This window comes from Lolium rigidum, chromosome 1 (assembly GCF_022539505.1).
Source record: "Lolium rigidum isolate FL_2022 chromosome 1, APGP_CSIRO_Lrig_0.1, whole genome shotgun sequence".
Classification (NCBI taxonomy): domain Eukaryota; kingdom Viridiplantae; phylum Streptophyta; class Magnoliopsida; order Poales; family Poaceae; genus Lolium; species Lolium rigidum.
Genome location: NC_061508.1, coordinates 352969589 through 352996422, shown reverse-complemented (window position 1 = coordinate 352996422; position 26834 = coordinate 352969589). Strand labels below are relative to the sequence as shown.

Sequence of the window (26834 nt, the reverse complement as noted above, 5' to 3'; positions counted from 1 at the left end):
ATCAGTGTGATAGGATGAACGAGCTAATTGAGCAAACTATAAGCATCAGTTTTTGTTTGCGAAATTCCTTCTTTTAGAACCGATTGTCTAGACCCTATCTTGCAATGCAAATATATTTGGTTGTAAAACATCTGTGTGCTAAAGTGAATTTTATTTAATTGATACAAGATTTGCAAGAAACTGCACAGGGTCACTCTACAGATCACAAGTTCAGTTATTTATAATAGCACAACTCGGCTCTGAATTCCTCACACCGTCAGATCATTGGAACCTCCATCGTTACTAGACTACAATGATGATAAGAAAAAATCAAGACTTGTTCAATCTACTGAAGCAAACATAAGCAAGATTTTTTTATTACAATTTATAAGTATTGCCCATGGACTGAATCGGAATATGCACATCTATCAAATTAGCCTATGTTCACAAGTATACTTCGTGCTCCTATGCAACTAGCCAAGAGATCGTACCTCATCCATAAATTGTAGCTCACGTGAGGAATAAAGCAAGAAAAGAAATTACCTCTGTCATGTGTCCTGGGAGGTGAAGCGAATAACTGGCGGATGAACGAATGGAGCGCATGCGACCACTCCATCCATCTGGAGATCTGCTAGTCTGCAGCCTCCAAGTCTGCCATTCAGCGCAGCCATAAGTTCCTTTTGATAGAGAAATGACTATGGACATTTCAGTTTTTATACACTACTTATGTTCCTTTTGATAGAGAAATGACATGCTGATTTAATTTTGCTAATTTCTACAGATGAGGCACTTGTCCTCATGCAGAGCAGGCATAAAAAACTAGAGGCAATTAACAAATCCAAAAGGAAGTGCAATGGAACACAAATCATATATTATTAGAGGCAATTAACAGATCAAAAGGACATGCAGTTGCATCAAGAACTAGAGGCAAACACTGTAATCATATATTAGTACAGTAATTGACAGAATGAAAGATCCAACAGAAATCTGAATCCGTAGCCACTAGCTCACCCTAGGCATCAAGAACTAGAGGCAACTAACAGGATCTCACGGGAGGCATCAAGAACCCTAGGTCATTCATGTAGCAGTTGTATCTGGCACTAGATAGGGAGGGAAGGGCGAGTTGAAAGAGAACTTACACGAGAGGACGGACGGCCGAAGGAGCCTACGTCGGCAGGAACCTCAGCGGCGGCGGCATCAGGTTCTGAGGCGGCGGGGGCGGGTACTGAGTCAACGGCGGCGGCGGATGCTGAGTCGGCGGCATAAGGTGCTGAAGGAGGCGTCGCCAGAGCTGTTACTTTCTGTTTGCGGGGCAACGGAGCCGCCGGCGTCGCTGCGAGAGGAGATCTGGCGTCGCCGCGAGAGGAAATCCGGTGCTGCTGCGACGCGCGTGAACCAAAAAACGCGAGGTGGGTGGAGCGTCTGGAAAACTCGTCGGGTCGACGTGTATTGCGGGGTTTACTCGGGCTGAACCCGGCCAAGACCGGCCTGCCAAACGGCTCGCTCGCGGTTTCACGTGTATAAAGTTTAGGCCGGGATAATACTCCACAAACCCGGTTAAAACTCCTGTGCCAAACGAGGCCTTATAGAGAATATAGAGTCATGGTACTTGTTACAGTCCCTCTGATCACCCCAGTTCATATTTCCTAAATACCAAACAAATATGGTAGTAATACTAATGTCTAATCAAAGTATGAATAGCTGCATCGGCCTACATATATTTTAGTACATGTATTCAGTTTGGTACATTTGGATGTCTGGTACCTATTAAAATCTGGGAGGTCACTTGCATAGTATGCAGTCTGATCACCATATATAAACTACTGCAAATGTCGGAAACCGTACAGCAGCCCAATATACAGTTGTAAGATATATGTGCTGTAACAATGATATATAGTATACACGTAACACTACCTGGTTTATTGTTTGATGGTGTAGCAGTAATAAGATCAAAAGTTCTTACTCGCTGGTATGCATTGCTCCTGTGGAGCCAATCACTGTCATCATGTGGAGTAATGGTTGGCTCCATGGCTGCAGTAGCAAGTACACTTTAGCGTCCCTCCTAGCTGGGTGAGTACGGATTGCCTCGATCCTATTTGAGAAATATCTAAAATAGAAGTCATGTATTAGAACCAATTGCTTCAGTCTGCACCGTTATTCTGAACTAATTATTGCTCATACCACTGGGCAAGATGCTTCCAGTTTAGCCATATTCTGTCCGAGAGCGGCTACTTTTTTTTGTTGGCAAGATAATCGCAGCTTCTCAAGATATGCTGCTTCTTTCTTGTCTGAAAGTCGTGTGTACCAGGATGTACCACTACTCCCTTTATGATTTTGTTGCAATGGTTCATCGACAACAGTGGGGTTTACAGATCCACTTTTATTATCACCTGCATACAGTACACAACCGGGTTAGATTTTAGCATTAGAGGGGTACAACTTGAGATAACAAAAAAAAAACATGTAAGCTGAATTACCATATGCTATTAATATGTTTGTTACATCTTTAAGAGGGGTAGAACCCACAGACCCCAGCAAAGAAGACGGTGGGTCAGCGAGATTAAAAACCAACGCTGTTGCAGCTTTCGTTTTGTTGTCAGGATACACGCAACTTATTCATGTATTCAGATTTCTTCTCATTCTACATTTTTGCATACCATCCTAATTTCCGGCTGGAGCTTTTTTCCTCTCTAGTTGGCTCCTCGATCCTGTAGGCCCACTGGCTGTAATGTTTGTTACGTCTTTCATTGGGGAACATTCTCCTTTTTTAAAAGAAGATTATCTTGCTTGATGCGGTATCTGCAAGGTAGAATAAGATCAATAAACATAAACAGGATTGTATCGGTCCACTTAAGAGGAGAAAAAGTGCATTGCAGAATTACTGTCAATTTAAAATTATGCTTATGTGGTTCTACATTACTCCCCCAAGCAACAACATTGAGAAGGTGATTCTGTGGTTAACTGAATACTAAACATGTCAAGTTGATTCAGAACAAGTCGACGGCATCATCAATGTATGCAGCCGCGCATAGCTCTACGCAAACAACTGCACCACACCACTTTAACCTTCCTTGGCGACGCATCTCCCTGACCAGCACCTTCATCACATCTAACAAGATCATCATCACCTGAACACCGAGAATAATTGTACATGAGATTGTAGAGCATATATAGTACATAATTGGGCGATTGAACATGATAATTGAAGTCTGGATGATATTATAGTACGTGATGCATGTTATTATACTACCTGATAATTGGACGACTGAACCCGTCGCAACATTATTGGACTGGGCAATCAGAATATGTGTAGTTCCTCCTGGTTTTGGTTGCACCTGGTATGCATCATTTCTGTGGAACCAATCGGAATCATCGTCACCGCCCACGTGAGATGCATTATGCTGAACATCTATCGGCATACCTGAAAATTCATTGCAGCTTTAGAAAGTCAGCCTTTTCATATAATATAGATCCAGAATAGAAGCTAGAAGTATAGAACACAAGACCTTGAGAAGGCATGTATTGTATGATTCCAGAGTTTCCAACATTTGCCTGTGTATGAGATGGTATGTTTTCAACATTCGCAGCGTCCATTGACTCTTTTTTGAGATCCCGTAAATGGCGTCGACGTTTTAAAATTTCATCTTTATTATTTGCATACCGATCCCTTTCCCTCCGCCTTTTGACTTCTTTAGTATCTGCATACATATAGCACTTCAGAATTTGACATACTAATGGGTACTGATCATTGCGTTTGTTTCGAAGTACCTTGACTTAGCCCATTGGTTATATCATGAAATGGATTGCGCCTGGATGATGACATTCAGATTTATGGCTTCTCTTTCTGCAAAATTAAGATGATGATAAACAATACCACCTCTCTGTAGAAGCCAATATATGGCAGAATTGTGTGTAATTCCCTGTAGGATGTCAAAAACTCCAGTATATCCTATCTTGTATATGTAGCATTTTTTTCGTTGCCTATTATTCAGACTACTATTATTCGGATGAATAGTAGTTTGCCTACACTGTATAACCTTGTGATCAGTTTATTTATGCTCAATCTTTATGCTTTCGAATGATGCATGCGCGTTCATGCTTTGGTAGGATTCAGTTCGTTGGATATGGATCATGAACTGTCAATAAGAATATTTGGTGCTTAAGATTGACTATTGTTCAATCATGTCATGTTTTTAATTAGTGGAGATCAGTTGAGTCAAATGCAGATACAGGTAATTATCGCCGAAATGTAACACAGTATGTACAAACCAGCTATTGTAAATTGTTATAGAAAAAACTTCAATAGTTTCTCCATTCAAATGCAGGTCCAAATGCAGGTCCATTGATTGAGAAAAATATTGTGTTGAAAATAAAGGCGTCAGACCTGCAGGTACTTGTGGAGTTGCTTGTCGAGCGTCGAGAAATTGTTCTTCCTTGTCGTGAAATTGTTCTTCCTTGAGGTTAAGATTGAATTTTGGACTGAAAGGTTGCAACTGTTTGATAGGTTTACAGGTTCAGATTGAACTGGTAAATGCCAATTGTGAAGAAACATGAAGAAGCTGCTGTTTGGGCAGCCGGCCGGGTACCGTCAGCGTCCTCGACTCCCAGGCGAGGGTGTCGTCGTGGCGGCCGTCTTCGTGGAGGTGACAGGGCGTCGGCGAGGGTGAGAAGGACTGCTGTGGCGGCAGGGACGCGATGGCGGCCGTGTTCGTGGAGGTGACAGGGCGTCGGCGAGGGCGAGAAGGACTGCTGTGGCGGCAGGGACGCGAAGGCGGCCGTCTTCGTGGAGGTGACAGGGCGTCGGCGAGGGCGAGAAGGACTGCTGTGGCGGCAGGGACGCGAAGGCGGCCGTCTTCGTGGAGGTGACAGGGCGTCGGCGAGGGCGAGAAGGACTGCTGTCGCGGCAGGGACGCGATAGCGGCAGCTTGGGCGAGAAGGATTCGTGCGTCGGCAGGTGAGGCGACGACGGCGAGAAGTACTGGTGCGGCTGTAGGTGAGGCGACGACGGCGGCAACAGCTTGAAGGACTGATGCGGCGTGCAGGAGAGGCGATGATCGTGTGGAGTGGTGCGTTGGTGGTGATGAACGGTTATGGTGCTGAATGTAGAGAAAAACTGTTTGCGTGGTGGATGGTGGACGTTGTCTGCCAATGTAAATCACGGAATAGATGTGGGGCGTCTGATTTTTTGCTTGTACGGCTGAGATGCATTGGATGGGACTGTCTGTGCCTTTTTATATTAGTGGAGATGAAACGTGGGGTCAATAAACTAATACCATGCCATCCGGAAGTTCTTAGCATTAAAATGTAGAAAAACACGCGGGTAATCAGTAGCCCCGAAAATAATCGGAGGGAACGAAAACATCGAAGGGCAGAAATGGAGGGAAAGGGGGAATCAAGAAAAAAGCGCCATAAATAAAGAAAAAACAAAAGTTATGCTATATGTTCGTCTCCTCCCAACGCGCCAGCCTAAAAAATCTACTGATTCTGTCCTGATTCGGTTGAGTTACTCTATTTTTATTTATTTTTCACTTGACCAAGCGCTAGTCTCTAGTCAAACTGATCATGCATAATTTTTTCTCTAGAGCGCCCAGGATGGCGAGATTGACCATGAATTAGACGAAATAGTCGGAAATAGGATCCTAGCGCTAAGCGCCATGTTGTACTTTATTTTGGTGTGTCCCAACTGCTGGCGCGTAGTTGACGTGGGAGTTAGAAATCTTTGTGGTGTAGCTTTTCTTCAGTTCCCCGGCAACGGCGCCAGAAAATATGCTTGATGGCGTGTATTTCACACGTTCGTTGGGCAACCCCAAGAGGAAGGTATGATGAGCACAGCGAGCAAGTTTTCCCTCGAGAAAGAAACCAAGGTTTATCGAACCAGGAGGAGCCAAGAAGCACGTTGAAGGTTGATGGCGGCGGGATGTAGTGCGGCGCAACACCAGAGATTCCGGCGCCAACGTGGAACCTGCACAACACAACCAAAGTACTTTGCCCCAACGAAACTGTGAGGTTGTCAATCTCACCGGCTTGCTGTAACAAAGGATTAACCGTATTGTGTGGAAGATGATTGTTTGCAGAGAAAACAGTAAAAACAAGTATTGCAAGTAGATTGTATTTCAAGTAAAGAGAATTGGACCGGGGTCCACAGTTCACTAGAGGTGTCTCTCCCATAAGACGAACAGCATGTTGGGTGAACAAATTACGGTTGGGCAATTGACAAATAAAGAGAGCATGACAATGCACATACATATCATGATGAGTATAGTGAGATTTAATTGGGCATTACGACAAAGTACATAGACCGCCATCCAACCGCATCTATGCCTAAAAAGTCCACCTTCGAGGTTATCATCCGAACCCCTCCAGTATTAAGTTGCAAAGCAACGGACAATTGCATTAAGTATGGTGCGTAATGTAATCAACAACTACATCCTTAGACATAGCATCAATGTTTTATCCCTAGTGGCAACAGCACAACACAACCTTAGAACTTTCTGTCACCGTCCCAGGTGTCAATGCAGGCATGAACCCACTATCGAGCATAAGTACTCCCTCTTGGAGTTAAAAGCACTACTTGGCCAGAGCATCTACTAGTAACGGAGAGCATGCAAGATCATAAACAACACATAAGCATAACTTTGATAATCAACATAACAAGTATTCTCTATTCATCGGATCCCAACAAACGCAACATATAGAATTACATATAGATGATCTTGATCATGATAGGCAGCTCACAAGATCCGACAATGATAGCACAATGGGAGAAGACAACCATCTAGCTACTGCTATGGACCCATAGTCCAGGGGTAGACTACTCACTCATCACTCCGGAGGCGACCATGGCGGTGTAGAGTCCTCCGGGAGATGATTCCCCTCTCCGGCAGGGTGCCGGAGGCGATCTCCTGGATCCCCCGAGATGGGATCGGCGGCGACGGCGTCTTAGTAAGGTTTTCCGTATCGTGGCTCTCGGTACTGGGAAGTTTCGTCACGGAGGCTTTAAGTAGGCGGAAGGGCAAGTCGAGAGGGGGCACGGGGGCCCCGGATGACAGGCGGCGCGGCCAAGGGGGGGCCGCGCCGCCCTAGGGTTTGGCTCCCCGTGGCCCCACTTCCTTTCGTCTTCGGACTTCGGAAGCTTCGTGAGAAAATAGGCCTCCGGGCTTTTATTTCGTCCAATTCCGAGAATATTTCTTTACTAGGATTTCCGAAACCAAAAACAGCAGAAAACAGACAATCGGCACTTCGGCATCTTGTTAATAGGTTAGTTCCAGAAAATGCACGAATATGACATAAAGTGTGCATAAAACATGTAGATAACATCAATAATGTGGCATGGAACACAAGAAATTATCGATACGTTGGAGACGTATCACCAACGTATAGACTGCAACGCATGAAATTCGTTGTCACTCGTGTAGTCCGTAACGGATGGACTTACCAACGCAAATATCCGTAGCTATGTCGGTATTTTGCAGCGCATTTTTAAAGCGTTGCAGAGCATGCGATGCTATATGGGGGGGGGGGGCTTGTTGTAGTGACATTAAAAGCTAAGAACACATGTGTTTATATGAACCAGCGGAGCGTGTCTCTCTCCCACACAAGCATTTATTCAAACAAAAACAAAAACAAAAACAAACAGACGCTCCAAGTAAAGCTTAGATGCTTGAGTATTCTTGAAATATGCAGGGATGAACCACGGGGGCATCCCCAAGCTTTGACTTTTCACTCTTCTTGATCATATTGTATCATCCTCCTCTCTTGACCCTTGAAAACTTCCTCCACACCAAACTCGAAACAAACTCATTAGAGGGTTAGTGCATAATCAAAAATTCACATGTTCAGAGGTGACACAATCATTCTTAACACTTTTGGACATTGCTCAAAGCTACTGGAAGGTCATGGAACAAAGAAATCCATCCAACATAGCAAAAGAAGCAATGCGAAATAAAAGGCAGAATCTGTCAAAACAGAACAGTCCGTAAAGACGAATTTTATTGAGGCACCAGACTTGCTCAAATGAAAATGCTCAAATTGAATGAAAGTTGCGTACATATCTGAGGATCACTCACGTAAATTGGCATAATTTTCTGAGTTACCTACAGAGAATTAGGCCCAGATTCGTGACAGCAAGAAATCTGTTTCTGTGCAGTAATCCAAATCTAGTATGAACCTTTCTATCAAAGACTTTACTTGGCACAACTATGCAATAAAAATAAGATAAGGAGAGGTTGCTACAGTAGTAACAACTTCCAAGACACAAATACAAAATAAAAGTACTGTAGCAAAATAAACACATGGGTTATCTCCCAAGAAGTCCTTTCTTTATAGCCATTAAGATGGGCTCAGCAGTTTTAATGATGCACTCGCAAGAGATAGTATTTGAAGCAAAAGAGAGCATAAAGAGGCAAATTCAAAATACATTTAAGCCTAACATGCTTCCTATGAAAATGAATCTTGTAAAGAAACAAATTCATGAAGCATGATGCAACAAGCATGGAAAGATAAAACAAGTGTAACTTCGAAAATTTCAGCATATAGAGAGGCATTTTAGTAACATGAAAATTTATACAAACATATTTTCCTCTCTCATAATAACTTTCAGTAGCATCATGAGCAAACTCAACAATATAACTATCACATAAAGCATTCTTATCATGAGTCTCATGCATAAAATTATTACTCTCCACATAAGCATAATCAATTTTATTGGTAATAGTGGGAGCAAATTCAACAAAGTAGCTATCATTATTATTCTCATCATCAAATATAGGAGGCATATTGTAATCATAATCAAATTTATCCTCCATAACAGGCGGTACTAAAAGACTACTATCATTATAATCATCATAAATAGGAGGCATATCATAATCAACATAAACTTTCTCCTCAATACCCGGAGGGCTAAAGAGATCATTTTCATCAAAACCGACCTCCCCAAGCTTAGAATTTTCCATAGCATTAGCAACAATACTGTTCAAAGCATTCATATTAATAACATTCCCATTAGCATGCATATAAAGTTCCATGGGTTTTTTAATTCTCTCCTCAAACACATCATGTCCTAATTCAAGATAAAGTTCATAAAGATCTCTCATATTTTTGTTGTTTTCCATTATGCCTAACTAGTGTAAACAAGAAACAAAAAGATGCAATTGCAGGATCTAAAGGAAATAGCTTCAAGTACTTACAACGGTGCCGGAAAAGTGCTTAGTAGTCGAGATCCGGAGTGTGAGTACCTTTTACCTTTCCTCCCCGGCAACGGCGCCAGAAAAGTGCTTGATGTCTACGGGTGCTTCTATTCTTGTAGGCAGTGTTGGGCCTCCAAGAGCAGAGGTTTGTAGAACAGCGGCAAGTTTCCCTTAAGTGGATCACCCAAGGTTTATCGAACTCAGGGAGGAAGAGGTCAAAGATATCCCTCTCATGCAACCCTGCAACCACAAAGCAAAAAGTCTCTTGTGTCCCCAACACACCTAATAGGTGCACTAGTTCGGCGAAGAGATAGTGAAATACAGGTGGTTGATGTCTACGGGTGCTTCTATTCTTGTAGACAGTGTTGGGCCTCCAAGAGCAGAGGTTTGTAGAACAGCAGCAAGTTTCCCTTAAGTGGATCACCCAAGGTTTATCGATCTCAGGGAGGAAGAGGTCAAAGATATCCCTCTCAAGCAACCCTGCGACCACAAAGCAAGAAGTCTCTTGTGTCCCCAACACACCTAATAGGTGCACTAGTTCGGCGAAGAGGTAGTGAAATACAGGTGGTATGAATAAATATAAGCAGTAGCAATGGCACCAGAAAAGTGCTTGCTGACGTGTGGTTGATGGTGGTAATATTGCAGGAAGTACAGATGCAAGAAAACGAAGAAACAATCAGCGGTAGCAGTATTTAGGAACAAGGCCTAGGGATCATACTTTCACTAGTGGACACTCTCGACATTGATCACATAACAGAATAAATAGATAGATGCTAGACTCTACACCCTCTTGTTGGATGATGAACACCACTAATCGTGTAGGATTACACGAACCCTCAATGCCGGAGTTAACAAGCTCCACAATATTCGATATTCATGTTTAAATAACCTTAGAGTGCATGACAGCATCAACACAACTAAACCAAGTACTAACATAGCATGCACATCGTCACCTTCATGCTACGAAAGGAGGCATAGATCACATCAATACCATCATAGCAATAGTTAACTTCATAATCTACAAGAGATCACAATCATAGCCTACGCCAAGTACTACACGATGCACACACCGTCACCATTACACCGTGCGGAGGAATAAACTACTTTAATAACATCACTAGAGTAGCACATGAGATAAATTGTGATACAAAACACATTGCAATCATAAAGAGATATAAATAAGCACTTCACTATGCCATTCATAACAGTGAATAAGTATTCCGTGAAATATAGCCTAAGAGACCCACACGGTGCACACACTCGTCACCTTTACACACGTGGGACAAGGAGTCTCCGAAGATCACATAAGTAAAACCCACTTGACTAGCATAATAACATCTAGATTACAAGCATCATCATATGAATCTCAATCATGTAAGGCAGCTCATGAGATTATTGTATTGAAGTACATAGGAGAGAGATTAACCACATAGCTACCGGTACAGCCCTTAGCCTCGATGGAGAACTACTCCCTCCTCATGGGAGACAGCAGCGTTGATGAAGATGGCGGTGGTGTCGATGGAGGAGCCTTCCGGGGCACTTCCCCGTCCCGCGGCGTGCCGAACAGAGACTCCTGTCCCCGGATCTTGGCTTCGCGATGGCGGCGGCTCGGGAAGGTTTCTCGTACCGTGGCTTTTTTCGTATCGTGTTTTAGGTCGTGGACCTTTATAGGCGAAGAGGCGAAGTCGGAAGGTCAACGAGGCGACGACACAACAGAGGGCGCGGGCCCCCCTTGGTCGCGCCTGTGGTGTCATCCGGTGGCCCCGTGGCCCCTCTCCGGCGACTCTCGAGTGTTCCGGAAGCTTCGTGCAATCCTAAGATGCCGGGCGTTGATTTCGTCCGATTCCGAGAATATTTCCTTACTAGGATTTCTGAAACCAAAAACAGCAGAAAACAAGAACCGGCCCTTCGGCATCTCGTCAATAGGTTAGTTCCGGAAAACGCATAAATATGACATAAAGTATGCATAAAACATGTAGATATCATCAATAATGTGGCATGGAACATAAGAAATCATCGATACGTCGGAGACGTATCAGTGGTATGAATAAATATAAGCAGTAGTAACGGCGCCAGAAAAGTGCTTGCTGGCGTGTGGTTGATGGTGGTAATATTGCAGGAAGTACAGATGCAGTAAAACAGTAAATAAGCAGCGGTAGCAGTATTTAGGAACAAGGCCTAGGGATCATACTTTCACTAGTGGACACTCTCAACATTGATCACATAACAGAATAAATAGATAGATGCTAGACTCTACACTCTTTTGTTGGATGATGAACACCACTAATCGTGTAGGATTACACGAACCCTCAATGCCGGAGTTAACAAGCTCCACAATATTCGATGTTCATATTTAAATAACCTTAGAGTGCACGACAGATCAACATAACCAAACCAAGTACTAACATAGCATGCACACCGTCACCTTCACGCTACGAAAGGAGGCATAGATCACATCAATACCATCATAGCAATAGTTAACTTCATAATCTATAAGAGATCACAATCATAGCCTACGCCAAGTACTACACTATGCACACACTTGTCACCATTACACCGTGCAAGGAGGAATAAACTACTTTAATAACATCACTAGAGTAGCACACGGATAAATTGTGATACAAAACACATTGCAATCATAAAGAGATATAAATAAGCACTTCACTATGCCATTCATAACAATGAATAAGTATTCCGTGAAATATAGCCTAAGAGAGACCCACACGGTGCACACACCGTCACCTTTACACACGTGGGACAAGGAGTCTCCGGAGATCACATAAGTAAAACCCACTTGACTAGCATAATGACATCTAGATTACAAGCATCATCATATGAATCTCAATCATGTAAGGCAGCTCATGAGATTATTGTATTGAAGTACATAGGAGAGAGATTAACCACATAGCTACCGGTACAGCCCTTAGCCTCGATGGAGAACTACTCCCTCCTCATGGGAGACAGCGAGCGTTGATGAAGATGGCGGTGGTGTCGATGGAGGAGCCTTCCGGGGCACTTCCCCGTCCCGGCGGCGTGCCGGAACGGAGACTCCTGTCCCCCAGATCTTGGCTTCGCGATGGCGGCGGCTCTGGAAGGTTTCTCGTACCGTGGCTTTTCCGTCTCGAGGTTTTAGGTCAGGGACCTTTATATAGGCGAAGAGGCGGAGTCGGAGGGTCGACGAGGCGGTGACACACTAGGGGGGTGTGGCCAAGGCCTGGGTCGCGCCACCCTGGCGCCTGGTGGCCCAGTGGCCCCCCTCTGGCCTCTCTCGGGTGTTCTGGAAGCTTCGAGTGATCCTAAGATGCTGGGCGTTGATTTCGTCCGATTCCGAGAATATTTCCTTACTAGGATTTCTGAAACAAAAAATAGCGTAAAACGAAGAATCGGCCCTTCGACATCTCGTCAATAGGTTAGTTCCGGAAAACGCATAAATATGACATAAAGTGTGCATAAAACATGTAGATATCATCAATAATGTGGCATGGAACATAAGAAATTATCGATACATCGGAGACGTATCAGTGCGCCAGCACCAGTTGCCACCGGCGCATGAAAAAAGTGTTGCGCCGGCAGCACCACTTCCACCTATAGGTGTTTTCCTAGTAGTGTGGCCATTAACTTTTCTTTCAGTTAATTAATGAACGCGCTTACCCGGCCACTATCACTATAGGAAATTGGTAATTTCATATGTCCCTGTTAAGTTACTTCTCCGGCAAACATCTTATTTGTCGTGTGCCTCATTTTTGCTCACAGCAAAGCTGCAAACTAGTCCTTGGTGGTGGGATTTTGCTCCTAATGTGGCGAATGGAAGGACATCCCACTTTGTGTGAACATATGACTCCCATGCTTTCATCCATGAAAGTGAGGCTTGTGAGCTAGCCAATGGTGCGAGAATGTTCCCTCACAATTCCTCTATGATGCCCAATGTCGCCAAATCCTGATGCTTCCTACTCCTATATAGAAACCGTAGAGGGTGTTGTATATGTAACATGTAGCTACAACTTAGCTATACTCATTGTTTCTTCTTTGGTAAAACTTAGATACTTTGTTTGTGAGTAAGGATACTAGCTACTTAGGTTTTCTCTTAAATAGGAAGAGCAATGGGTCACAACATGTGGTGCAATATTGCACATGACATGTACGCATATAGATGTCGATAGGTAATGAGCAAAATAACGTTTACTTAAAAAAAGCATTAGAAAACATTGTCACCACCCCTTGTACAAGGTGTTACTAGTCCATACCAAGTAACATTTTGTGCATTTGTGGATAATTTCCAGCAAGTATGATGTTTTGTGACACCCTTACAAAAAAAACAGCCTCAAACCATAGGTTTACCTTACAGGCATAGTATAACTAGATAGAAAAATTAAAAACATTATCATAATAGTAGCCCGTTTGGTTGAGTATTATGTATGTAAGTATTGGTCTTGATTTAAATACCTCCTTCCAAGCATTTATTTCATTATCTCTGCTTTTTTACTTGTACTTTTCTTTGTTTGTATTACTTACACTTGCATGTGCGTCCTAAGTTATGATCCATAAATTTTCATGAAAATAATTTGCAAGCTGGGACTCAAACGACGCTCATCGAAATGTCAAGAGTAGATTGAAAAGCTCAAAGTGATTTACCACTCACTCCACACTCTCTTATTGATCCTTTTACAATTATATTTCTTCCAAATCCAAACAATTTTTATTAACTTCCCCGGTGTAAATTGACTCGATTTCAGAAATTTTGGTCCCATGCTGCTATAAGTACAAAATTTTATATATCAAAATCCTAACCCTTGTGTAAGGGCGTAGAAACGACAAAGGGTGGTCACAGACATGATATGCCTACGGAGGAAAATGGCCGCACATGAGTCCTTTCCACATTGTTGCTTCAGATGTATTTTTAGTTTGGACATTATACAGTGCACACGATCTTAGGCTCACCTTATTGGGGAAACGATATTGCATTTTTCACGTGGTGCTAATTCTTTATTGATTTTTTGTTGTCCCTAAATTTATATCCTTCATGGTTTTATTCTCTCAATACTCATCCTGAGTAACATTTGCCACACCACTATTTTTTGGCTCTCATTATGTGATAGCTGCTTTGCCTTAATTATGTGTATGATTCCAATTTTGATATGATTTATCTACTCGTCATCATATAGAGAAAACTCTGAAGGCTGCATTTACACATTCTCTACATGATTTATCATGTTCCTCTAACTGTTTACTGTTTGTTGACTGTACTAATGTAATTGTCAAAACCAGTCACACTTAACTCGGTGAGAATCACAACACCATGAACTCTATAAAGAAGCTTGTGTTGCAGCTTGGGCAGCCAGCTATGGAAGAAAACAACCCAGTTAACGTGAATCTTGTGTGGCCTAGTGCCAATGCTAATGTGGCAAATGAGAGAACATGTGACTCCCGTGCTCTGATCTAGAAAAGTGTCGGCTTATGAGCTAGCCAGTGGTGCCAGATTGTTCCTTCACGAGAGTGGAATGGTACCCACTATTGTAAAATCCTGATGCTTCCAACTCCTATGTACACGCACTGTACTCACAATTTGGTGTATGTGATATGTTGCCAACTTAGTTTTACTCATTGTTTCTTCTCCGGTAAACCTTGGATGATTTGTTTGTTAGTAAGGATACTAGCTACTTGGTTTCTCTCTTCTTAAATAGAAAGAGAGTAATATGTCATAGATACCATGTGATGCAATAATGTACAGCCGTAAATGTTGGCAGGCAATAAGCAAAAGAAGGTGTGCTCTGAAAAGCAATTGTAAATATTACCACCATCCCTAGTATTTTGTTAATCGTTGAGCATTTTGTTGAGTTTTATCATGTATGCAAGTATTTGTTTTGATTTAAATACCTCCATCCGAGCATTCATTTTCTCTAGTTTACTTGCTTGAACTTTTCTTTGTGTGTCGTGAATTGTATCTTGATTCAGTAGGTATGGTTCCGTTGCCCTTTTTTTTTTTGCTAGTTACACATAGAATTGAGTGACGTCATCTGACCAAGAATTAAGTTAATTCTAGATTTCTAGATGAACCGAGAACTAACCGCCTCCTTGATCCTTTGTTTTATCGCACCCTACATATTTTCAGCCGGTTCCATTCCAGCCGCATCCACGCTTGCATAAGAGCATCTCTAGAAGAAGTCTCAAACCGTAAATCCTAACGTATTTGCGGGTTGAAAAATTCGCGATTTGGAGGCTAAAAAATGCCTACACGGAGATCCCGTAAATAGAAACTATAAAATAGCATATTCCCGAATATTTTACCTAGGTGACAGTTTTTTTTACTCCACCTTCTTCTTCTTCCCAACCCACCCCACGCCGCCACACCACGCCGCCGGCCCGCGCTCCGCTGCCCCGCGCCGGCCATGCCCGCCCCGCGTCCGCGCCGCGCCGGCCGCAACCCGCCCGCGCTCGCAGCACCCCGCGCGCTGGCCACGCCGCAGCAGCCACCAGCTGCTAGCCACGCTCGCGCGCAGCCGCCCGTCCGCGCCGCCGGCTGCAGGCCACGCCCACGCCCCGCGTCGCCGGATGCCGGCCACGCCCACGCCCCGCGTCGCCGGCTGCCGGCCACGCCCACGCCGCCGGCTGCAGGCCACGCCCACGCCCCGCGTCGCCGGATGCCGGCCACGCCCACGCCCCGCGTCGCCGGCTGCCGGCCACGCCCACGCCCTGTGCTCGGCCGCCCCGAGCATCCTCGCCACACTGCTCGACCGACTCTGCCCGAGTTCAACCGACGGCTAATTCCGGCGAGCGCGGTTTGATTTTTCCTAATCCCCGGTCTAATTACGTGGAAGTTCGCCGGTATTTGGCCGGACTCCGGCGAGTTTATCGGCGAACTGTGTTGGAGCGAGCTGTCGTGAAAGCATTGACCGTATCTAGGTTGGCCTGCAAAAATGCTTTCAAAACCCCAACTATAGAGATCGCGGGCTTGATCTGCAAACAAATCTCAAAAGAAATTACGGGTTTAACCACTTTGGGGTGTAAAACACCCCAAATTCTCAAACCGGCCTGCAAATATCCGGGTTTGACCAATTAGGAAGATTTGCTAGAGAAGATCTAAACCAGTAGAAGATGCTCCACGAATGCAACTTTTTTTTTCTGAAATCGAACACAAAATTTCGACGCTGTATATCCCCGCGCGCACATCCCCGCGCGCACGTAGGCCGGCCCCATGCTATCCTAGTAGAACTGATAGAAAACAACACAAACCACATACGGAGTACATGCATACTTCCTCCGTCCACAAATAAGTGTACATGCGGGGTTTTCAAGATACATTATGAAGTGAAGTAAAAAATGCATTGGGAATGTGCATCTCCCCTCTTTAATTAGTTCACCTCCAATGAGCTAAGTGCTTGTAGAAAACAAGGAGAACATATGCTCAATATTATTGGATTTGATTTTCGTGCGATGAGAGAAAAACAATTAAAATGCATTAGGCAGATAGGAGTACACTCTTTTGTGGACAAAGTTTAGGACTAGATGTCCACTTATTTGTGGACGGAGGGATTTACTCCCGAGCGAGCTACAGCAAGAGCACTCTGCCTCCTCCCTTGGCCCAAGAGTCGGCTAGCCACACGGGTGTGTTTAGGTTAGTTTAGTTTAGCAGCAGTCACACTAGTGGCCAGTGAGTAGCGACTGCTATGTAGCAAGATCTGCAGTTATATTAGCGAGGTAGAACAAAGGGCACATCGACATGCACGCCGTACGCACAGTTGATATTGTTAGTACTAAAAGGGAGCAGATGATTGGCTGTGAAAAGTGATTAAAGTAACAGGAAGGTGATTGGCATCTGCCTTGCGCTCGCTGCCGCTGATTGTCCTTGGTGCTGCTGGACTTGGATGATCCTTGGCGGCAGGCAGAAAACGAAGGGGATTCCGGCATTCCGCGGCTACCAGAGGCCGTTTCGTCCCGTCTCCATCTCCTTTTCTGCCAGCGGAGAAACGAAACGACCACCCGCACCATGTTTTTTTGGATCGTTGCTGGCTGCACACTCACGGTCACGATGGGGAAGGAAAACGAGTTGCCGCACAACCCACAGAAAAGAATTAAGGACAACCATAGAAACGCATAGTTTTGCTCCTCTTCTGTGGAAGCATATTTGTTTCGTTTGAATCGCCGTTAAAGGAAATGTGCGTCATCGTCACAACGTGAAATGAAATTATCCGAATATTTTCGAGCAGAGGGAAGACATATACTCCCTCCGTTCCGATTTATAAGACTTTTAGGAATCCACGGTCACCGCTCGCACAGTACAACGAAATTGCCGAGTTTCCGACTTTACCCCACGGTCACAACGTGATGAAGACCAATTGTTGCAGGCTGGAGAATAGCAGGAGGTGCTTGGTCGTAGGAGATGCACAAGTGCTTGGCCAGAGATCGTGTCGAGGTGCTTGGCCGAAGTAGATCATGGCAAGGTGCTTGATCGGAAGAGATCACAGCAAGGTGCTGGCTAGAGGTGCTTGGCCCGAGGAGATCACCATGAAGTGCTTGGCCGGAGGAGATCAGGGCGAGATGCTAGCTGTGGGCGGAGGAGGAGATGGGTCGGGCGGAGGACGAGCTTGGGGTCGGGCGGAGGAGGAGTTGGGGGTCGGGCGGAGGAGGCGCTGGGGCGGAACGCGGTCGAAGACGAGGATGACACGAGATTTAGATCTAGCGAAGGGTAGAGATGTAAATTCACCCGTTTTTCACCTGGTCGGTAAATTTCCAGAATGTCTTATAAATCGGAACGGAGGGAGTACAAGATAATCCAATAGCTTGGTCCGATTGAATAGAGAACGATCGATGTCGTGCGGTGTACGTCCTATGGATATATCTATCTTCGTGCTGTGGAATGTTAGATTTTTTTTCTTCTTTTGGTGAGGTTGAGCTACCACATGAAATTAGTGGGAGAGCATGCGATTCATATTGTTCCTTTGAAAGCTGTAGATAATATAATCCAAGAGCTTTGTTGGATTGGATGGAAAGGGATGCCGGAATACCATTTGAGACTATATATGTTCGCATCGAATCTCACGTATGCGAGTGGTATTAGAATTTTCACGAGATTATGTTGGGACAAACAATTTGGTGTCGACCATATGCAATTCACGTTAATGAGAAAAAAAAGTTACATTTACAACACTCAACGGCTATACATTTTCACGTCTCTACTTGATTTGTCGTGTTCTTTTTTTTTTTGAAACAGGTTCTTCCAATTGTTAAGTATATACCGAGCGTGCTCCTGTAATTGCCAAAAAAACCCTACGGAATCAACACTTGTCTCATTGCAAGACAACTAAGAGCATCTCCAGTCGCGTCCCTCAAATCGTCCCCCAAAGGGATTTGGGGTGCGCCGGACAAAAAAAAGTTCTCAGCCGCGTCCCCCAAATCTACTTTTTATCCGGCGCCTCCCGATACGGTGTTCGGCGCTCCGAGCCCGTCCCCGCCCCACAGGGGACGCTCCGGGCACGCCGCACACAACGAAAAGCGAGGCCGGCTCCTACATGTCGGCGAATATTTCCATAAATCGTTGGTTCGCGCCTTTTTTTTTCTCGTCGCTCCTTCCCTCCCGCGCATCCCACCCCTCCACCGCCGTTGGATTTGCCGGCCGTTTCGACGTCTGATCTCTTCTGAGAGTCGGCACCATCGTCGCGGCTGGCACTCTCGCCGGTCGTTCCGCTGCCGTCGCTGCGCCAGCGCGTCCCAGAACGCGTCGTCAAATCCGCCCCACCTCCGCGCACACAAGGTGCTCGACGACTTGCAAGGTACGCGCGATTGGCCGATGTTCATTTCCTCGTCTACCACGGCGCAATTTTAACCATTGATTTTGCTTCAGACATGGATAGCGACGACAAGATGCTTGCCCTACTGCTGGAGGACGAGCAAGCCTTCGACGACGACCTCCGGGAGCATTTGCTGATCATCGCGTCCCTCTAGGACTTGCTTGACGCCGAGGCGGAGAAGAGGAAGAGGCCGCGCTGCGGAGGATCAAGGCCGGGGAGAAAGAAGTCGAAGCCCCGACAGAGGATGGAGGGGCATACCATGCTGCACGACGACTACTTCGCAGATGAGGCAACACATGCCGACAATTTTTGGCGCCGGTATAGGATGGACAAAGGTCTGTTCATGAATATCCTCCACGGCGTTCGAGAGTTCGACCCCTACTTCAAGCTCAAGCACGACGCTGTACGCGTTGTCGGGTTCTCGTCGATTCAGAAGTGCACCGCCGCCATGAGGATGCTTGCATACGGAGCACCTGCCGATACACAGGACGACTACCTTCGCATGAGTGAGTGATACGTCTCAAACGTATCTATATTTTCTTATGTTCCATGCTAGTTTTATGACAATAATCACATGTTTTATATACACTTTACATCATTTTGATGCATTTTCCGGCACTAACCTATTAACAAGATGTCGAAGCGCCAGTTCCTGTTTTCTGCTGTTTTTGGTTTCAGAAATCTTACACAGGAAATATTCTCGGAATTGGACGAAACAAAAGCCCACGGTCTTATTTTCCACGGAGCTTTCCAGAACACCGAAGGAGAGACGGAGAGGGGCCAAGGTGGCCCCACACCCTAGGGCGGCGCGGCCAGGAGGGGGGCGCGCCGGCCTGTGGGGTGGGCCCCTCGGGCGCCCTCCGACTCTGCCCCTTCGCCTATTTATTCTCTCCGTCGCGAAAACCCTAGTACCGAGAGCCACGATACGAGAAAACATACTGTGACGCCGTCGCCGCCAATCCCATCTCGGGGGATTCGGAAGATCGCCTCCGGCACCCTGCCGGGAGAGGGAATCATCACCGGAGGACTCTACATCATCATGCTCGCCTCCGGATTGATGCGTGAGTTGTTCATCCTTGGACTATGGGTCCATAGCAGTAGCTAGATGGTTGTCTTCTCCTCTTGTGCTATCATGTTTAGATCTTGTGAGCTGCCTATCATGATCAAGATCGTCTATTTGTAATGCTACATGTTGTGTTTGTTGGGATCCGATGAATATGGATTACTATGTCAAGTTGATTATTGATCTATCATATATGTGTTGTTTATGATCTTGCATGCTCTCCGTTGCTAGTAGAGGCTCTGGCCAAGTTGGTACTTGTGACTCCAAGAGGGGGTATTTATGCTCGATGGTGGGTTCATGCCTCCACTGAATCTGGGACAGTGATAGAAAGTTCTAAGGTTATAGATGTGTTGTTGCCACTAGGGATAAAACATCAATGCTTTGTCTAAGGATATTTGTGTTGATTACATTGCGCACCATACTTAATGCAATTGTCTGTTGTTTGCAACTTAATACTGGAAGGGGTGCGGATGCTAACCCGAAGGTGGATTTTTTAGGCATAGATTCATGCTGGATAGCGGTCTATGTTATTTGTCATAATGCCCTAAGTAAATCTCATATTAGTCATCATGATATGTATGTGCATTGTTATGCCTCTTTATTTGTCAATTGCCCAACTGTAATTTGTTCACCCAACATGCTATTTATCATATTGGAGAGACACCACTAGTGAACTGTGGACCCCGGTCCATTCTTTTACATCTGAAATACAATCTACTGCAATCTCTGTTCTCTGTTGTTCTTCACAAGCAAACATCATTCTCCACACCATACGTTTAATCCTTTGTTTACGAGCAAGCCGGTGAGATTGACAACCTCACTGTTAAGTTGGGGCAAAGTATTTTGATTGTGTTGTGCAGGTTCCACGTTGGCGCCGGAATCCCTGGTGTTGCGTCGCACTACACTCCTTCACCAACAACCTTCACGTGGCCTTCATCTCTTACTGGTTCGATAAACCTTGGTTTCTTACTGAGGGAAACTTGCTGTTGTACGCATCACACCTTCCTCTTGGGGTTCCCAACGGGCGTGTGCTTCACGCGTCATCAAGCTAATTTCTGGCGCCGTTGCCGGGGATATCAAGACACGCTGCAAGGGGAGTCTCTCACATCCAATCTATTTACTTTGTTATTTGTCTTGCTTTACTTTATTTTATTTTCTGTTTTGTTTGCTTTCATTATATCAAAAACACAAAAAAATTAGTTACTTGCATTTACTTTATTTACCTTTTGTTTATTTCATCATGCTTCCCCCTAAGTTCACTTTGAATGATATACCGGTAGGGCGTGGGTCTATCATTGGAAGAGATAATATAGAAGAATTCTTCACTCATGTTAGTACGGTTAAAGATTTTGAAGATAGATCCTTGGTAGAACTTGCTCCTACTTATGAAATTGCTACTGCCTCTTGAGTGCACATGTTGAAAGCTATATTTGTTAATCTTAATCCTATAATGCAACATATGTTTCTTACACTTTCTGATATGGAAGAAGGAGAGAAGAAAGATTTTGTTTTAGAAACCCTTCTTAAAGAATTTTGTGATGTAGCTAGAGAGGCTGGAAAAGTCTTTATTCAATATAAGATGCTTGGCTTTTATACCAATTTTGCAAATATCCTTGAAAAGATGGAAAAAGATAGGCTAAAGTACACTAATAAAACCAATAGTGAGGGGGAGACTAAAGTGCCAATACCTTTTAAGCTCATAGGAATGCATGAGGCACTAGAAAAGAATTTTGATTGGATTGTTCGTGAAAATTTATTTGAGGAGGATAGTAAACCTAAAAGTAATGAAAGAGGAGCCTCTGAAACTTACATAGATAAGATACAATGCATTGTTGAGGAAACTCCCAACTCTTCTGTTTATGCTTCATCTCTTGATAATACTTGAGTTACACTTTCTGCGCCTAGCTGAAAGGCGTTAAAGAAAAGCGCTTATGGGAGACAACCCATTATTTTATTTCTGCAATTTTTGTTTTATATTTGTGTCTTGGAAGTTGTTACTACTGTAGCAACCTCTCCTTATCTTTACTTTATTGCATTGTTGTGCCAAGTAAAGTCTTTGATAGTAAGGTTGATACTAGATTTGGATTTCTGCGCAGAAACAGATTTCTAGCTGTCACTAATTTGAGTAAAACTCTCTGTAGGAAACTCGGAAAAATCTACGAAAATTCATGAGTGATCATCAGATATGTACGTAACTTTCATTAAATTTGAGCTTCTTCATCTGAGCACGTTAAGTGCCTCTAAAAAATTCGTCTTTACGGACTGTTCTGTTTTGACAGATTCTGCCTTTTATTTCACATTGCCTCTTTTACTGTGTTGAATGGATTTCTTTGTTCCATTAACTTTCAGTAGCTTTGAGTAATGTCCAGAAGTGTTAGGAATGATTGTGTCCTCTCTGAACATGTGAATTTTTGATTATGCACTAACCCTTTAATGAGTTTGTTTTGAGTTTGGTGTGGAGGAAGTTTTCAAGGATCAAGAGAGGAGGATGATATAATATGATCAAGAAGAGTGAAAAGTCTAAGCTTGGGGATGCCCCCGTGGTTCATCCCTGCATATTTCAAGAAGACTCAAGCATCTAAGCTTGGGGATGCCCAAGGCATCCCCTTCTTCATCGACAACTTATCAGGTCACCTCGAGTGAAACTATATTTTTATTCCGTCACATCTTATGTGCTTTACTTGGAGCGTCTGTATGTTTTTATTTTTGTTTTTGTTTGAATAAATTCGGATCCTAGCATTCTTTGTGTGGGAGAAAGACACGCTCCGTTGTTTCATATGAACACCTGGTGTTCTTAGCTTTACTTTTAATGTTCATGGCGAAGGTTGAAAACCGCTTCGTTCATTGCTATTTGGTTGGAAACAGAAAATGATCCATGTGGTAATTGGTATATTGTCTTGAATAATTTGATACTTGGCAATTGTTTTGAGCTCTCAAATAGATCATGTTTAAGCTCTTGCATCATGTAGATTGAACCTATTAGTGGAGAATTACCATAGAGCTTGCTGAAATTTGGTTTGCATGATTGGTCTCTCTAAAAGTCTAGATATTTTCTGGTAAAGGTGTTTGAACAACAAGGAGACAGTGTAGAGTCTTATAATGCTTGCAATATGTTCTTATGTAAGTTTTGTTGTACCGGTTCATACTTGAGTTTGCTTCAGATAACCTTGCTATCCAAAGTCTTGTACTGAGAGGGAATGCTTCTCGTGCATCCAAAATCTTGAGCCAAAACCTATGCCATTTGTGTCCACAATAACTACCTACTATGTGGTATTTTTCTGCCATTCCAAGTAAATTTCTTGCCATCTACCTTTAAAATTTCATTCCTTGTCTTTGCAATACATAGCTCATGGTAAAATAGCTTAAAAAACTATTGTGGTATTGAATATGTTGTTTATGTATCTTATTTCTTATAAGTTGCTTGTTGAGCGGTAACCATGTTTCTGGGGACGCCATCAACTATTACACCTTTGTTGATTATCCTGTGAGTTGCTATGCATGTTCGTCTTGTCTGAAGTAAGGGTGATTTATCATGATTAAATGGTTTGAGTATGCATATTGTTAGAGAAGAACATTGGGCCGCCAACCAAAGCCATGTATCATGGTGGAAGTTTCAGTTTGGACATTAATCCTCAATCTCTTATGAGAATATTATCTGTTGTTGAATGCTTAAGCATTAAAGAGGAGTCCATATCTTTTTTCTATGTTGTCCCGATATGGATGTCCTTAAGTCGAGATCTATCAAAATCGAGAAATCAAATGCGATCTATCTCCTTGGACCTTTGTACAGGTGACATAGAGGTACCCCTTTGTGACACTTGGTTGAAACATATGTAATGCAATGATAATCCATGTAAATCCGAGCTAATTAGGACAAGGTGCGAGCACTATTGGTATTCTATGCATGAGGCTTGCAACTTATAGGATGTTTTATGCATAACACATATGAATTATTACTACCGTTGACAAAATTGTTTCTATGTTTCCAAAATAGAAAAGCTCTAGCACAATAGTAATCCCTGCTTCCCTCTGCGAAGGGGCCTTTCTTTTACTTTATGTTGAGTCAGTTTACCTACTTCTTTCTATCTTAGAAGCAAACACTTGTGTCAACTGTGCGCATTGATTCTTACATACTTGCTTATTTGCATTCATCATATTACTTTGTGTTGACAATTATCCATGAGATAAACATGTTGAAGTTGAAAGCAACTGCTGAAACTTATATCTTCCTTTGTGTTGCTTCAAAACCTTCTATTAAGAATCTATTGCTTTATGAGTTAACTCCTATGCAAGACTTATTGATGCTTGTCTTGAAAGTACTATTCATGAAAAGTCTTTGCTATATGATTCGAGTTGTTTAGTCATTATCTTTACCATTGCTTTGAATCACTTCATTCATCTCATATGCTTTACAATAGTATTGATCAAGATTATGATAGCAGCATGTCACTTCAGAAATTATCCTTGTTATCGTTTACCTACTCGAGGGCGAGTAGGAACTAAGCTTAGGGATGCTTGATACGTCTCAAACGTATCTATAATTTCTTATGTTCCATGCTAGTTTTATGACAATACTCACATCTTTTATATACACTTTACATCATTCCGATGCATTTTCCAGCACTAACCTATTAACAAGATGCCGAAGTGCCGGTTCTCGTTTTCTCGCTGTTTTTGGTTTCGAAATCTTACACGGAAATATTCTCGGAATTGGACGAAACAAAAGCCCCCGGTCTTATTTTCCACGGAGCTTTCCGAACACCGAAGGAGAGACGGAGAGGGGCCAAGGTGGCCCCACACCCTAGGGCGGCGCGGCCAGGAGGGGGGCGCGCCGGCCTGTGGGGTGGGCCCCTCGGGCGCCCTCTGACTCTGCCCCTTCGCCTATTTATTCTCTCCGTCGTGAAACCCTAGTACCGAGAGCCACGATACGAGAAAACATACTGTGACGCCGTCGCCGCCAATCCCATCTTGGGGGATTCAGGAGATCGCCTCCGGCACCCTGCCGGAGAGGGGAATCATCACCGGAGGACTCTACATCATCATGCCCGCCTCCGGATTGATGCGTGAGTAGTTCATCATTGGACTATGGGTCCATAGCAGTAGCTAGATGGTTGTCTTCTCCTCTTGTGCTATCATGTTTAGATCTTGTGAGCTGCCTATCATGATCAAGATCGTCTATTTGTAATGCTACATGTTGTGTTTGTTGGGATCCGATGAATATGGAATACTATGTCAAGTTGATTATTGATCTATCATATATGTGTTGTTTATGATCTTGCATGCTCTCCGTTGCTAGTAGAGGCTCGGCCAAGTTGATACTTGTGACTCCAAGAGGGGTATTTATGCTCGATAGTGGGTTCATGCCTCCATTGAATGCGGGACGATGACGTGAAAGTTCTAAGGTTATAGATGTGTTGTTGCCACTAGGGATAAAACATCAATGCTTTGTCTAAGTATATTTGTGTTGATTACATTACGCACCATACTTAATGCAATTGTCTCGTTGTTTGCAACTTAATATCGGAAGGGGTGCGGATGCTAACCCGAAGGTGGACTTTTTAGGCATAGATGCATGCTGGATAGCGGTCTATGTTATTTGTCGTAATGCCCTAAGTAAATCTCATATTAGTCATCATGATATGTATGTGCATTGTTATGCCCTCTCTATTTGTCAATTCCCCAATTGTAATTTGTTCACCCAACATGCTATTTATCTTATTGGAGAGACACCACTAGTGAACTGTGGACCCCGGTCCATTCTTTTAATCTGAAATACAATCTACTGCAATCTCTGTTCTCTGTTGTTCTTCACAAGCAAACATCATTCTCCACACCATACGTTTAATCCTTTGTTTACAGCAAGCCGGTGAGATTGATAACCTCACTGTTAAGTTGGGGCAAAGTATTTTGATTGTGTTGTGCAGGTTCCACGTTGGCGCCGGAATCCTTGGTGTTGCGCCGCACTACACTCCTTCACCAACAACCTTCACGTGGCCTTCATCTCCTACTGGTTCGATAAACCTTGGTTTTTACTTAGGGAAACTTGCTGCTGTACGCATCACACCTTCCTCTTGGGGTTCCCAACGGGCGTGTGCGTCACACGTCATCAGTGAGTCTACTGACATTGAGTGCATGTACAAGTTTTTCCGAGTTGTGGTGGGAAAGTTTGGCAAATACTATTTGAGAGGGCCAACTGAGGAAGAGACTGCAAGGATCATGGCATAAAATGCTGCCAGAGGATTCCCTGAAATGCTTGAAAGCATCGATTGCATGCACTGGTCATGTAAGAATTGCCCGTTTGCTTGGAAAGGTATATATAAAGGGCATCATGGATATTGCAGTGTGGTGCTTGAAGTTGTGGCAGATTATGACATGTGAATTTGGCATTCTTTATTTGACATGGCGGGATCACACAATGACATCAACGTGTTGCAGTAGTCTCCGGTGTTCAGCGGACTAGTGGAAGGGCATGCTCCACCATGCAACTATGAGATCAATGAACACCAATATACCAAAGGCTATTATCTAGCCGATGGTATATATCCAACATGGGCCACTTTTGTCAAAACAATCTCGAATCCATCAGGTCAGAAGAATTCCCACTTTGCTGCGCGACAGGAGGCCTGCAGATTTTACTGATGTCCTCGCCATGCATGCAGAGATCCGTGACAACAATGTTCACGAGCAACTTGAAGCTGATCTCGTTGAGCATTTATGGAGGATCAAAAGATTATCAGCAAATGCCGCGGCACCTTGATCTAGCCCTATTTATTACATTTATTTAGTTGTTTTATTGTTTGTTGTATTTTAATTTGAAAACAA

General features: G+C 43.8%; 1 protein-coding gene and 1 long non-coding RNA gene across 3 annotated transcripts; both read right to left on the bottom strand.

Annotated features, from left to right (window-relative positions):
- Window positions 1-1452: 1452 nt before the first annotated feature.
- LOC124702016 lies at window positions 1453-2972 on the bottom strand. The gene is made up of 3 exons (XR_007002306.1): window positions 2457-2972; window positions 2161-2369; window positions 1453-2086 (listed from the first exon to the last, which is right to left on the bottom strand). It is a non-coding gene; the product is annotated as an uncharacterized LOC124702016 (long non-coding RNA).
- Window positions 2973-2988: 16 nt separating this feature from the next.
- Window positions 2989-4446, bottom strand: LOC124701998. 2 transcript variants are annotated; one of them, XM_047234100.1, is made up of 5 exons: window positions 4364-4446; window positions 3748-3823; window positions 3486-3677; window positions 3230-3400; window positions 2989-3107 (listed from the first exon to the last, which is right to left on the bottom strand). In XM_047234100.1, the coding sequence occupies exons 2-5, from the start codon at window positions 3800-3802 to the stop codon at window positions 2989-2991; spliced, it is 537 nt and encodes a 178-aa protein (XP_047090056.1). In that variant the 5' UTR covers window positions 3803-3823; window positions 4364-4446. The 2 variants fall into 2 exon arrangements, with proteins under 2 accessions (XP_047090056.1, XP_047090061.1); XM_047234105.1 differs by lacking the exon at window positions 4364-4446 and having other exon boundaries at window positions 3748-3967.
- Between the last annotated feature and the right edge of the window lie 22388 nt (window positions 4447-26834).